Source organism: Sebastes fasciatus, chromosome 17 (genome assembly GCF_043250625.1).
Source record: "Sebastes fasciatus isolate fSebFas1 chromosome 17, fSebFas1.pri, whole genome shotgun sequence".
Taxonomy (NCBI): domain Eukaryota; kingdom Metazoa; phylum Chordata; class Actinopteri; order Perciformes; family Sebastidae; genus Sebastes; species Sebastes fasciatus.
Genome location: NC_133811.1, coordinates 31,516,767 through 31,531,648, shown reverse-complemented (window position 1 = coordinate 31,531,648; position 14,882 = coordinate 31,516,767). Strand labels below are relative to the sequence as shown.

Genomic DNA, 14,882 nt, shown 5'->3' with positions numbered 1-14,882 from the left:
CACCTGTCACTCAAAGCAGCCAAGCCCTCATTAAGGCCGAACTTTAAAGCTGCAGTAGTCAGTATATTTTTGGCATCATTTGGCAAAAATCCCATAATAACCTTTCAGCATGTTGTAATTTAAGTGTTCTGAGAGTGAACTAAACTTCTGCTCCTCCTCATGGCTCTGTTTTCATGTTCTGTTTTCATGTTCTGTTGTTGTCTCTAACGGGGAAATCAGCCGTAGAGACCAAAAACGTTTCTTGTACCAGACTGTAAACATGTTTATTTCTGTTGTAAAGTTAACATCTCCGGGGTCTACGGGGAATGAATAAAATACATCGCTAAATGAAACAATATAATGTGTAACATAATAAAACCTTCACTGTGCTTGTATTAAAGTCCCCGTCAAGTGTTCTTGTGGTAAAGTACACGTGCCATAAGATGGAGACAGCTACACTAACGTACAGCTACGCCAACGTACAGCTACGCCAACGTACAGCTACGCTAACGTACAGCTACGCCAACGTACAGCTACGCCAACGTACAGCTAACGTACAGCTACGCTAACGTACAGCTACGCCAACGTACAGCTAACGTACAGCTACGCTAACGTACAGCTACGCCAACGTACAGCTACGCCAACGTACAGCTACACCAACGTACAGCTAACGTACAGCTACGCTAACGTACAGCTACGCCAACGTACAGCTAATGTACAGCTACGCTAACGTACAGCTACGCCAACATACAGCTACGCCAACGTACAGCTACGCCAACGTACAGCTACGCCAACGTACAGCTAACGTACAGCTACGCTAACGTACAGGAACTTATTTCATTTCACCACAATTTCTGCACATGAAGTGAACCGGTCAGATACAGGAAGTGTGTTTGTTGGCTATGACAGCGTGATGTTGTAGATATTCAAATAAAAAAAACAGGTCAGTGTCTCAGAGCAGAAGACTGATGATTGTTACATGATTTTGAAAGTTTATTTTATATATTTGGCGATTTTTTCAACTGGGTTTGGATGTTGGTGTCTGACGGCTCTTGTAGTGAAACACATTCATATTTGGCTCATAACTAGTTAAGATTAAACTGGTTGACAGTTAAATGACTCATCTTGGAGACCAACATTACAAAAAGCCCTTTTAAAAGGAGAAAGACGTCTTCTTCCAGAACACAGTTTGGGTCCTGAAGAGCTGCAGAGTGTCGACTCAACACATGAGTACAATGTGTTCTGAAAGCATCGAACGCTTCCACAACTCAATAACATTTAAAAAACGTCTCAGTTTAGAGCAAAAGTAGCTCCCGATCACCAGGGCCGGGGCCGGGCGCTCCCGATCGGTCACCGGGGCCGGGCGCTCCCGATCACCAGGGCCAGGGCCGGGCGCTCCCGATCACCAGGGCCAGGGCCGGGCGCTCCCGATTGGTCACCGGGGCCGGGCGCTCCCGATCGATCACTGGGGCCGGGCGCTCCCGATCACCAGGGCCGGGGCCGGGCGCTCCCGATCACCAGGGCCAGGGCCAGGGCCGGGCGCTCCCGATCGGTCACCAGGGCCGGGCGCTCCCGATCGATCACTGGGGCCGGGCGCTCCCGATCACCAGGGCCGGGCGCTCCCGATCACCAGGGCCGGGGCCGGGCGCTCCCGATCGATCACCGGGGCCGGGCGCTCCCAATCGGTCACCAGGGCCGGGCGCTCCCGATCACCAGGGCCGGGTGCTCCTGTGTTCCTGCTTCTGCTTCACCCACCAGGCGGTGTAGCAGTTCTCTCCTACAGTCCACGAGCCGTTCGGGTTGCATCGGTCTCTCTCCTTCTCCAACATGTGTCTCTGGTTGACCGACCTGTCTTGATGCTGTGGACGCTGTGGACTGTCCAACACCCTGATCTCCTCTTTAACACCGCAGGCTTCGGCATCTGAGTCCAGCCGTGTCTCTGCGCCGTCTACGGAGGTCTGGCTGCAGATGCCGTCCTTCTTGGCTGCACACAGAGGTGGAAGTGAGAGCGGCTGGGACCTGGTTTAAGGGTTAATGACAGGACAGGGTCAGCGGACGGAAGGTAGAGGACAAACCTAAACATGTCCCTGCATAATAACCCTATGTGCAGACATATGCAACTGAAACACACCAGAGAGCAACTCAACGCCCAACACGTCTCCTTACCTCAACAAGGTGGTTTTGTCTGTGCCTTCAAAAAGGACTCATATAACCAAACGCAGGGTCTGATATTAACTTTCTTCACTTCCTGTCACTGTGGCAGGAGAGTAGTTTTTTTCGTCTGCCACTCAGAAAATTGATCTGCCACTTTTGAAATCTCTGCACTAAATGAAGGAATAACTTCTGATGTCATTGAATGTTCGATATATTTTACATATAAAACATTATATACACGTTAAATTACAGTGTTGGAATTACACTGTGGAGGGTAGCCTACTGTACACAGTACTGTACTGTATATTTATTATTATTATTTGTCATCTGTAGTGGTTGTTTGCATAGATTATTTAAATATTTGCTTGGATTAAAAAAATCTTGGCAAGCTGCTTAGAGCTAGTGTTATGAAGTTAAACAGGTCATAATTCTCTCTCTAATATCTATTTTATATTGATGTGAAATCATCTCCCTCAAACAACTGGATTTATTCAAGTTTCTCACCAAAAACTACATTTTACCAGATTACATTTGAACACATCATGATAACGTTGTAATTTACCTTCACCCAATGGTAATTTTTCCTGAGCCGACTTTGAACGCCTCATAACAATAACTCAATGGCACCTCCGTTAACGTTGGTATCTCCGGTATTCATCCAGTCAGGACTGAGCTGCTAACGGCTGCTAACAGCTAACGTTACTAACTCTCCTCCTGCTGATGTAAACACAGGTTTGTTGTTCTCAGTGTCTCTTTATCAGGTAGAAACAGGATGCACCCCCTCAGGTTTAGTAGCTCCATGCTGCTGAGAGCTTTATTATCTCTTCACCGTGTCTCCGGTCCCAAACTAACTGAAACATGATACGGCGTGCGTCTGCGTCATTGTGCAGCGTAACTGTGGGAAAGCATCAATAAGAGGAATCGATGGTCACGGAGGCACGAGATGACAAGAAAGAGGACAACTACGGTTCTCTGTTCCATCACTAGTGTTTTCCCTGCCTGCCAAAGTGGCGGATTTCCTGATGATTTCACCCGCTACGACCTACGTTTACCCACAAACACTTGTCTACGGAGATCACAGTAACATCTACGTGTTTCGGCACAGATACGTCCATATGGTTCCTGCTTCAAGTGTTTGTCCTCACCGTTTCCTCGGTCTCCTTTCTGAGTGTTCACGATGTGTTTTAGCCACAAATGTCTGCACATGGGGGGGAGGCACTAAACCTCCTCATTCTCTTCTTTCATGCTTGTTAACCTCCCTGACAATCAACAGTTGAATGTGTTAAAGTGTCTAGTGCAGTAGAGTGAATACCTGCTTGGTGCTGTGTGAATACTGGCCAACCTGTGTGTGTCTGTGTTTCCCAGTGACTGATCCCCCACTGGTCTCAGACCTGAGGAGGCACAAGGTGCTAGCACATGAGGAGGGACAGGAAGGAGAGCTGAGAGCTGTGCTGCATCTGACTCCGGTCATTCATTCATATCAAGGTGCTTTAATGGTTCTATCTTCCACCGAGAACGTTCAGCAACTTTACATCAAACAAACGTGTTCACCTTCACTGAAACCCAGGTCAGTATTAAATACAGAGTTCACCCTAACATGAATGCATCTTGTAATTTACAGTAAAGCCACCCTCCTGAGGAAACCCATTTCGGCCGCTTGTACCCGCGATCTAGTTCTTTGGGTCCTGACCCAGCCCTCATGACCAGAGGTGAGAGGAGGAACGAAGATTGACCGGTAGATCGAGAGCTTTGCCTTCCGGCTCAGCTCTCTTTTCATCACAACGGTTGCGAATGTATGTATGTATAGCAGACCGTTGCTATGTATAACAGACCGTTGCTATGTATAGCAGACCGTTGCTATGTATAGCAGACCGTTCCTATGTATAATGGACCGTTGCTACGTATAACAGACCGTTGCTATGTATAACGGACCGTTGCTATGTATAACGGACCGTTGCTATGTATAGCGGACCGTTGCTATGTATAGCGGACCGTTGCTATGTATAGCGGACCGTTGCTATGTATAACAGACCGTTCCTATGTATAGCAGACCGTTGCTATGTATAGCAGACCGTTGCTATGTATAGCAGACCGTTGCTATGTATAGCAGACCGTTGCTATGTATAACAGACCGTTGCTATGTGTAACGGACCGTTGCTATGTATAGCAGACCCTTGCTATGTATAACAGACCGTTGCTATGTATAACGGACCGTTGCTATGTATAGCGGACCGTTGCTATGTATAGCGGACCGTTGCTATGTATAGCGGACCGTTGCTATGTATAGCAGACCGTTCCTATGTATAAAAGAGCGTTGTTATGTATAACAGACCGTTGCTACGTATAACAGACCGTTGCTATGTATAACAGACCGTTGCTATGTATAACGGACCGTTGCTATGTATAGCGGACCGTTGCTATGTATAACAGACCGTTCCTATGTATAGCAGACCGTTGCTATGTATAGCAGACCGTTGCTATGTATAACAGACCGTTGCTATGTATAACAGACCGTTGCTATGTATAACGGACCGTTGCTATGTATAGCGGACCGTTGCTATGTATAGCGGACCGTTGCTATGTATAGCGGACCGTTGCTATGTATAGCAGAGCGTTGTTATGTATAACAGACCGTTGCTAGGTAACCGTGTAAACATAGCCGTGTAATAAGGAGGATAATGTACAGCTAGCGGGTCATTGTTGTGATAGAATCCCCTTCAGGGCGATGAGAGACCTGAAGGGGATTCTGTCACAGCAGTGAGCGGCTCGCTGTACGTTATCCCTTACTGTACATGATGACCAGTATAATACAGTAACTGACGGGACTGATGTGAACAGTTTAACTTCCATGTGTGGCTCTAACAAAGTTGTAACATTAACATTAACATACCTGGCAAGGCTCTGTCCAGCAGTCCAACAGCTCTGCCGTCCATATGCCGACTGTACAGGCTGCGTCTGGCTACTAGACCCTGTTGGCTGCCAGAGAAATGGTAACAGCCAGCGAGGAGGATGAAAAAGAAATCCCAAAACATACAGAGCAGGGTATAAAAGAGAGAGGACAGGAGGACGGGAGGACGGGAGGGGATGGAAGTGCAAGTCAAAGGACAGTTAGGAAAGACAACAGAAAGAAAAAAAGAGAACAAAAGAAAAAAAAAGGACATTAATTACAAAACCAAAATATAAAGAAACATAACTGAGAGCAAACGTGCATCACGGCGTATCAATGAAACCCAACTCAGGAAAAATAATAAGCCACAGAATGGAAATACGACTTTATCTTATCTCAGGGGTCAGCAACCTTTACTATCAACAGAAAGAAAATCTGTCTGGATACGCAAAACATGTGATCAGTGTGATGAAGGTAACACAGTTTATAGTCTAAGTATGTAGTATATAAGTCTAATGCAGTGAGGGCCAAAGAGACAATGTACTACGGAGTATTAGGGCCACATTGAGGGAAACAACTTCTGAGATTTACACAATAAAGTCAGAATATTACGAGAATAAAGTCATAACTTAACGAGAAAAAAAGAAAATACGTAAAATGACTACTTTATAATATTATGACTTTATTCTCTAAATCTCAGATTTATTTTTTTTCCTCAATGTGGCCCTAATACTCCGTCGTCCTGTCGTACCATAGACCTACAACAATGATACATAAAAAAGAAAATGTAAACAAGAAACAGTTATTAATTTCCACTAATATAACTCCACAGGGAGCCTCTGGAGAGGAGCTGAAGAGACGCAGGTTGCCGACCCCTCTCTTATACCAACCACTTCATTTGGTTTATACTAATTCATCGGATGACAAAAGGCGCTCTCACGTGTGGAGTTTTATGGCAGATAATTTAATGGGTTCTACAAAAAGGGAAGCAGATAAGAACGAGTCGTCATGTTGCCCTCACTAGGCCTGTTCTCTCCTTAGTGGAGTCAAAAACAACAGACTCGCCTCCTCCATGAGTGAGTTTACATGCGCACTAGTATCCTGGTTAAGAGCAGCTTTTGGAGTACAGTATGGATACCGTTATGATCGTGTATAAAGGGATTATGGATGAGCAGGTTTTCATGTTCCATGTAAACACCATACCCCCAATATGATCACGAGCCAGACTTAAAAACCAGGATACTAGTGCGCATGTAAACGTAATCCGTGTCACAGAAACATCTGAAAGAGCAACGGGCGATCCTTTAAAAGGAAGAGGCCACGGTGGTAGTCAGAGGCTCGTCAATGGAAGCCCAACTAAGATCTATTAAGGGAACTATTGAACGATGAGACGATGATGACGGCAACAAGGAGAGACATCAAATGGGTAAAAGAAGATAAATGGGGCGGAATGGGAGAATGAAGAAATGAAGGGGAAGGGAAAGAGAAAGAGAAAGAAAGGGACAGTGTTTAGAAAGAACAAATGCGTAGGAGAGAGAGGGCTGGACACAATAAGTGACTAATGAGAGGAAATGGAACATCCCTCTGCCAAGCTGAGCCGACCTGCACACTGTCAGCAGCCTTCTACTGTCTGTACAACACTTCATTTACACTGCTATCACAAATACTACATATTATAGCATTTCATCATGGACAGAGAAGGAGACATGCAAGCAGGTAGATCAGCGTTCAAGCTAGGGATGTTAATAATTAACCGTTTAACGCTATCGGTTGAACGGTTAACAGAAATGTTAATAATTAATTAAAAAGCTGAGCAGAGGAGCGGCTCGTCACTTTAAGGAGAAAAGCTGGTCCACCTTAACAGTCCACCTTAAGACAGTCTGAGCCGGAGTTACAGAAACAGGAAGTTGGCTCCGGTCTTGAGGAGTTATAGCCTCGTAGAATTTATTCACCGATCAAATAAACTGTACACACACTGCTAGAGCTACGTTCACAGCTAGAACGCCACCAACAACCTCACACTCACCGCCAACACACACACGGTCTGTCGGGAACTCGCTAAAGTTGCGCCGCGCTGATAGACAGTATGTGTGTCGCTACGAGGAGCACGAAGCTAAAGATTGACACAGCATTAAGGGCATCACATTTGAGATTGTTATTAAAAGTGTGTGTCAAGTGTGTGTCAGAGAGCACAGCTGGTATCCGTCACCACGGAGACAGTGGAACATGAGTACTGAAACCGTTTCAGATATTCAGTATTGGTATCTTTGATATTTTTGCGTGTAGTGACACGTCTGCCTGCAATAAGAGTGTATTTCTGCCACGGGGGGGCGGGCGTTTCTAAGGCCAACGGATGACCGCTCCAGATACCAGATCTCATTTGAACACCTGTCAACGTGTTTCTTTCTTACCTGGTGCGTCTTGCCCTGCAGCGCTCCACGAGAGGGGACTGTGGGCTCTGGTCCCTGCTGCCCCCAGGGGCAGAAGCTGGGGCGGCTCGCGGGGGTGCCCTGCTGGGGGAGGATCCCACGCTGAGGGAGTGGGAGCACTGGGAGGATACCGACCGCTGGGGGGAGTGAGGCGGAGCAAACGGCCAGGGACGAGCCCGCTGCTCCCGACGCACCACTGGACAGGAAAAGGAATCCATATTGAGTATTTATCAGCAACAGTGACTAGAAACTAAACATGAACAGAGCTCCAGAGACACAGGACACAGGAAACTGAGGGTGATATCTAAAACTGGTGATGAGGAAAAATAATAAATCTGAGATTTAGAGAATAAAGTAATAATATTCTAATGTCATAATTTTACGTGTTATTTTCTTTTTTTCTCGTTAAGTAATCACTTTATTCTCGTAATATTACGACTTTTTTTTCTCGTAAAGTTTTGACTTTATTCTCGTAATATTACGACTTTATTCTTTTGCTGGTAAAGGTTGCTGACTCCTGGATTAGGCTGACATCTGTATTCTGTTTAATCTTGTAAAACATGCTGTTGTAATGCAGGCCGGGCTATGAATGAACTCCTTTATCTATAAATGGCATAATAGGAGCATACAGTAGGTAGAGCCTAAATATAATACAAAAGGCTTAATATAACTCACCTCATCTAATACTAACGTGACGCAACACTTTAGAGTTTATATTCATCCATCTATTGCTTGCACATAACTGTGATCTGTCTTCACCAGTCAGCATCAAACACCATATACCGTAGTAACAGTGTCTACGGTTTACCTTCTCTCTCCATTAGAGAGTAGGGTTTGATCTCTCCGTCCGGCTTTTTTAGGGGAACCTTTCTCAGCATGGCCGCTGTGGAGGAGAGCACACTCAGAGCAGGGAACAGAAACACAACATGATAGGATCCCTTACCCAGCCCCACAGACTGTCCTTCACAGGCTACATTAGGACAGTATCTCCTCTGCTGCTACTAGAGGATGATCACATGGTGAAGGCTGGAAGACAGACAGCCCCCGGCTTTATCTCTCACAGACTAAACAAGCAGCTATCTTACTGTGTATTCAGCCATGTGGAATAGTTGTTCTTGTTCACAGTTACTTGAGTAGTGCAGGACAACCACAATCCAATATTCGAATTCTGTTTTGAAGTTGATTTTTAGCCTGTTTTAATCATCTTCATCAAATTCACTGAAGTGCCTTTGACACAAATAAATGATCGGTAGCCTCAATCTGACAGCAGCCATATCGGGCCTCATCCACCACCACTCCTAAGAAGACATGTCTTTTTAAAACCCACCAAGATTCTGACGTTCACCGGTCTTCTTATCTGGGATTTGTTCTTAGGTAAGAACTAGGGGTGTAACGATTCATCTACTACATCGATTTATATTCCTACGATCCAACTACATCGATAGGTACTCGGCTAGTTGTCCTTCATGGGAGACGTATATCGATATAAAATGGATTGTATGAATACTGAGGATTTGCACTTTGTATTTAAGGACGACAAACGTTACATGAAAGTGTTTTGTAGCACTTTTATTAGTAAAGAAATGTTAAACTTTACTCCGGTTCACTCTCCAGACATGCACCAGCTCGCCAGCTCTGCCCTCTAGAACGCGAGCATGCATCCGCGGCGCCCTGGACTCCTCGCTCTCTCACCCGGTAGAGGAGCCGGTCGGCAGAGTTTCAGGTGCTATCAGACCACTCGACGAGGGCGTCTTCACCCTACAGGAGCTTTCCACGTGCACTGTCGTTGTTTCATTCAGAGAAAATGACTTTCCTTTCCCCGTCATGATATCTATGTGCGCGCAGCATCAGCCTCACGTATCCAGCCGGAGAGCAGACGGTCCGCGAGGCAGATTATCACGACGGGAGGAAAGTAAAAAAAACGAACAGAAATCAGCTGTTTGATCACTATCAGCTGTTTGATCACTATCAGCTGTTTGATCACTATCAGCTGTTTGATCCCTATCAGCTCTTTGAACACTATCAGTTGTTTGATCAATATCAGCTGTTTGATCCCTAGCAGCTCTTTGAACACTATCAGCTGTTTGATCACTATCAGCTCTTTGATCACTATCAGCTGTTTGATCCCTATCAGCTCTTTGATCCCTAGCAGCTCTTTGAACACTATCAGTTGTTTGATCACTATCAGCTGTTTGATCACTATCAGCTGTCTGATCACTATCAGCTGTTTGATCACTATCAGCTGTTTGATCACTATCAGCTGTCTGATCGCTATCAGCTGTTTGATCGTATCGCATCGCATCGCATCGCATCGCATCGCATCGTATCGCTCCAGATGAGCCAGATATCGTCCTTGGATCGTATCGGAACCATGGAAATCGTATCGTTGTAAAAACGTATCGTTACGCCCCTCCCCCACTGATTAATGAATCACATTCAACTGGCTTTTAACAAACTGACAGACATTTAGAGACATCGGAGGGTGAGGAACCAGGCAGGTGTTCTCATGTCAGTCAGCGGGTCTGTGGGGGGGTGGAGTTGGTCTACAGGTTGTGACTCTCTGGGTTCAGTATATGGCATGATACGTAATACATGACATATATTGTACCTGTATAGGTAGATAAATGCAGGTGATGGGAAAGTGCTGAGAAATTATGAAGGAGATAATAAGAGACCAACATCATCATATATATAATATGGACCTTATTTATGGGACAAAGGAAGGAGGACAAGATGCTGGGGACATTATGAGAAAAGAAAAGAGATCCTTACAAAAAGCCGAACATCCCCTGATCCGTCAGAGGAGAGGAGGGCGAGCCTGGGAGAGTTTGGTGAAACAAAAGATTTTGGAACTGAAATAAAAGCAGATCAGCACTCTTTGGTCGAGTGCCACGTTCCTTACACTCTAATGAGGGGGAGTTTTTGTCCTTCCACACAGACATGTACAACAAAACAGATGAATTTGTCGAGATGCCAAAAGCAAGAATTCACTTTAAAGCTGCAGCATGCAAGAATATGTCATGAAGTACCAGAGATGCCAAACAAATACAGGTTCAGCTGGTAATGATGTCATGTTTGAAGCTCTTACCCACACCTCAACGCCCATATTACCACAGAGAAGAAAATTACATAACAATTACCTAACCGCTTTCACAACAACAACAAAACAATTAGCTGAGAGTAGAGGAGAAGTTACCTGATCTGTTGAGGAAGAAGCCCTCAAACACCACAAAGTTATTGGCCTGGACAGAATCAAAAGAAAGACTAGATAACTCAAACTGCTCATGATGAAGGTGGCCATAGATAGTTGTTTTACAATAAAGCACAGGGTGTTAGATCGTAGGTTTATTGTAAGTTTGTCTTGTTGGATGTTTCAGGGAGTGTGCTTGTTGTCCTGGGTGTGGCTGGCAGCGAGCTTCCAGCAGCTATCAACATGATGAAGGCGAGCAACCACAAAACAGGAAAGCCATTAGCGCCTTTCAGGCAGAACACTGGGTACATTAACACAGATATTCAGTCTTGGCTTTTGGGAAGAGATTATGTGACCAAAAATAACCTAAACTCAAAGGTCTGCTTTCTAGCTTTTAGAACTTTCAACCACATCTCACAGTGTTCATTCAGAAACTAGAGCTGGCTAACAAGCTGCTGGTACTCTGGCCCGACGTGACCGAGGAGTGAATGATAACAGTCCCGCCCAAACTTAAGACTAGTTCAAACACAGCTAATTCAGTGTGTACCACCAGAAGCTTTGCCCTGATCCGGATCAGAGTCCCTTAACATTGCTGAGTCCAATCCTTAGTAGGGCTGTCAATCGCTTAAAACATGTTTTATCTGTTCAAAATGTACAGTACATGGAGAGTATTTAATCCTCTTATCAACATGGGAGTGGACGAAAATGCTGCTTTATGTAAATGTATGTATATATTTATTATTGTAAATCAATTACCAACACAAATCAATGACAGATATTGATCCAGAAACCCTCACAGGTACTGCATTTAGCATAAAACAATATGCTCCAATCATAACATGTCAAACTGAAGCCCAACAGGCAACAACAGCTGTCAGTGTGTCAGTGTGCTGACTTGACTATGACTTGCCCCAAACTGCAATCGATTGGTAGCCTATACCCAGTGAAATGTCATCATGTCAGTGAATTTAAACTACTGCAATCTGGGGATATACATAGACACATGTACATATTACATGGGATTTATTGGGTTGTTTTTTTACCGTGGTGTCAAATTTGGTATCGAGAATCGAGGAAATTCACTGGTATTGGTATCGACTACTTGATTTCTGGTATGGTGACATCCCTAACACATACTGTACATACACATACAACGAGTATAAAGTAGAGACTGTACCTGAGGAACACTCGGTGTCAGGCAGTAATGCTTTGACAGGAAAGACAGGAATTTGGGCGAGGGCCTGTCGTAAGCCATCAGAACGGGCTCTAGATTCTTGTGCTGCAGGTAGAGAAGCAGAAAACATGCAGTCACTGATAAACAGCACACAGAGATGGACTGTCATCATCATCAGAGTACTGGTGTTACATTATTCAGTTTTGGTAGGTGTCTTTTGATAGTGCAAGATTATGACTGTAACTTCTTCATATGTGTTATGTATTATCATACGATCTGCACACTGAGCTCTGATTGGTCAGTAGGCGGTGCTTTTATACGAGTTGATCTCTTATCTGGAACATAACCTGCTCTGGAGCAGGTCAGCTGTTCAGCATCAGTTACCATGATGATCTACCCGATAAGAAGTGAACCACCTTCGTAGGACGGAAAACCCTGAAGGGTTAACCCTGAAGTTACCTCGCTAACCCCAAACCCTGCTTCGTAGTATAGACCTCTGGTTATCATTGGGTTGTTGGTTAAAATGCACACATGCTCACGGGTTGGGAGCACGGTCCTCATCAAACTAAAGAAGTGCTTGACCCTTTTTCAGACCTAGAACTGGTAGGGCTATAAGTCAGGAGATCATTAAAAGAAAAGAAACGTATTTACAGTGGCAAAAATATTTGTGGAAGCAGCCTACGTTTGCAACTCTATCACACAAAATCTGTGTGCAGGGCACAGGAACATTCTTCATTTCATCACAAGATGCATCTTGGCAAGCGATCAAGCCGTCAGAATACTCATGTTTGAACTGAGGAACCCGGCGAGGAGACTGTAATAACATCTTCCACTACTGCCTCAGAGAGATGGATGTTTCACCTGCAGCATGAAATCAAACAGCTCCAGCCCGTAGCCATGTCGCTGCAGGTTCTCTGCGATGTAGAAATCCAAAACGCACAGTGGCTCTGCCTCTACATGCACACCTTGTTGGTCCTGTGGAGGAAACACAAGCAGCATACCTGTACAGCTGATACAGTCACACACACAGTCAGTGAAGCATGTGGAATTAGAGCCGGGATGACACGTCACCAATGAAGAGAATGAAGGAAAAACAGGTGACTCACCAGCAGAAATAACTTCTTGTAGCCGACCTTGAGAAATCCCAGAGCCGCACCTCGTCCTCTGTGTGTAGGGGGAAGGAGGGGCAGCGATAGAGGAGGGTGAGAGGAGGATGAGAGGAGGGTGAGAGGAGTGTGAGAGGAGTGTGAGAGGAGGGTGAGAGGAGTGTGAGAGGAGGGTGAGAGGAGGATGAGAGGAGTGTGAGAGGAGTGTGAGAGGAGGGTGAGAGGAGGGTGAGAGGAGGATGAGAGGAGGATGAGAGGAGTGTGAGAGGAGGGTGAGAGGAGGGTAAGAGGAGGATGAGAGAGGGGTGAGAGGAGTGTGAGAGGAGTGTGAGAGGAGGGTGAGAGGAGGGTGAGAGGAGAATGAGAGGAGGGTGAGAGGAGTGTGAGAGGAGGGTGAGAGGAGGGTGAGAGGAGGATGAGAGAGGGGGAGAGGAGGGTGAGAGGAGGATGAGAGGAGTGTGAGAGGAGGGTGAGAGGAGGATGAGAGGAGTGTGAGAGGAGGGTGAGAGGAGGATGAGAGAGGGGGAGAGGAGGGTGAGAGGAGGATGAGAGGAGTGTGAGAGGAGGGTGAGAGGAGGGTGAGAGGAGTGTGAGAGGAGTGTGAGAGGAGGGTGAGAGGAGTGTGAGAGGAGGGTGAGAGGAGGATGAGAGGAGTGTGAGAGGAGGGTGAGAGGAGGGTGAGAGGAGAATGAGAGGAGGGTGAGAGGAGTGTGAGAGGAGGGTGAGAGGAGGGTGAGAGGAGGATGAGAGAGGGGGAGAGGAGGATGAGAGAGGGGGAGAGGAGGGTGAGAGGAGGATGAGAGAGGGGGAGAGGAGGGTGAGAGGAGGATGAGAGGAGTGTGAGAGGAGGGTGAGAGGAGGGTGAGAGGAGTGTGAGAGGAGTGTGAGAGGAGGGTGAGAGGAGGGTGAGAGGAGTGTGAGAGGAGTGTGAAAGGAGGGTGAGAGGAGAATGAGAGGAGGGTGAGAGGAGTGTGAGAGGAGGGTGAGAGGAGTGTGAGAGGAGGGTGAGAGGAGAATGAGAGGAGGGTGAGAGGAGGGTGAGAGGAGGGTGAGAGGAGGGTGAGAGAGGGGAGAGGAGGGTGAGAGGAGGGTGAGAGGAGGATGAAGAGGAGTGTGAGAGGAGGGTGAGAGGAGGGTGAGAGGAGTGTGAGAGGAGTGTGAGAGGAGGGTGAGAGGAGTGTGAGAGGAGGGTGAGAGGAGGATGAGAGGAGTGTGAGAGGAGTGTGAGAGGAGGGTGAGAGGAGGGTGAGAGGAGGGTGAGAGGAGGATGAGAGGAGGATGAGAGGAGTGTGAGAGGAGGGTGAGAGGAGGGTAAGAGGAGGATGAGAGAGGGGGAGAGGAGGGTGAGAGGAGAATGAGAGGAGGGTGAGAGGAGTGTGAGAGGAGGGTGAGAGGAGGGTGAGAGGAGGATGAGAGGAGGGGAGAGGAGGGTGAGAGGAGAATGAGAGGAGTGTGAGAGGAGGGTGAGAGGAGGATGAGAGAGGGGGGAGAGGAGGGTGAGAGGAGAATGAGAGGAGGGTGAGAGGAGGGTGAGAGGAGGATGAGAGGAGTGTGAGAGGAGGGTAGAGGAGAGAGAGAGAGGGGGGAGAGGAGGGTGAGAGGGAGATGAGAGGAGGGTGAGAGGAGGAGTGAGGAGGATGAGAGGAGGTGAGAGGAGTGTGAGAGGAGGATGAGAGAGGGGGGAGAGGAGGGTGAGAGGAGAATGAGAGGAGGGTGAAGAGGGGGGTGAGAGGAGGGTGAGAGGAGGATGAGAGGAGGATGAGAGGAGGGTGAGAGGAGGAGAGGGGACGAGGACGGTGTGATGAGGAAGATATGAGAGGCCTGGTGTGCTGAGGAGGTGTGAGACAGAGAGGCGTGATGCATGAGAGGATGAGAGGAGTGTGATGAGAGAGGGGGAGAGGAGGGTGAGAGGAGGAATGAGAGGAGGGTGAGAGGAGATGAGAGAGGGGGAGAGAGGGGTGAA

General features: G+C 46.8%; 1 protein-coding gene across 7 annotated transcripts in view; it reads right to left on the bottom strand.

The window, feature by feature from the left end:
- Positions 1–237: 237 nt before the first annotated feature.
- Positions 238–14,882, bottom strand: part of atat1 (alpha tubulin acetyltransferase 1) — a 22,460-nt gene continuing 7,815 nt past the window's right edge. The window contains exons 1-10 of one of the 7 annotated variants that reach the window (XR_012590606.1): positions 11,817–11,908; positions 10,646–10,691; positions 10,222–10,325; positions 8,258–8,332; positions 7,432–7,645; positions 5,024–5,109; positions 3,446–3,542; positions 1,691–1,998; positions 1,498–1,557; positions 238–1,318 (exon numbers count right to left, since the gene is read on the bottom strand). Coding sequence is in view for 1 of the 7 variants with exons in the window: in XM_074613337.1 (XP_074469438.1) it covers positions 6,377–6,395; positions 7,432–7,645; positions 8,258–8,332; positions 10,646–10,691; positions 11,817–11,918; positions 12,675–12,788; positions 12,920–12,977 (628 nt within the window). In the remaining 6 variants the exon portion in view is untranslated. Of the gene's footprint in view, positions 1,319–1,497; positions 1,558–1,690; positions 1,999–3,445; positions 3,543–5,023; positions 5,110–5,754; positions 6,396–7,431; positions 7,646–8,208; positions 8,333–10,221; positions 10,326–10,645; positions 10,692–11,816; positions 12,631–12,674; positions 12,789–12,919; positions 12,978–14,882 lie in introns of those variants that run through there. The other 6 variants (XR_012590605.1, XR_012590603.1, XR_012590602.1 and 3 more) reach the window with 6 other exon arrangements.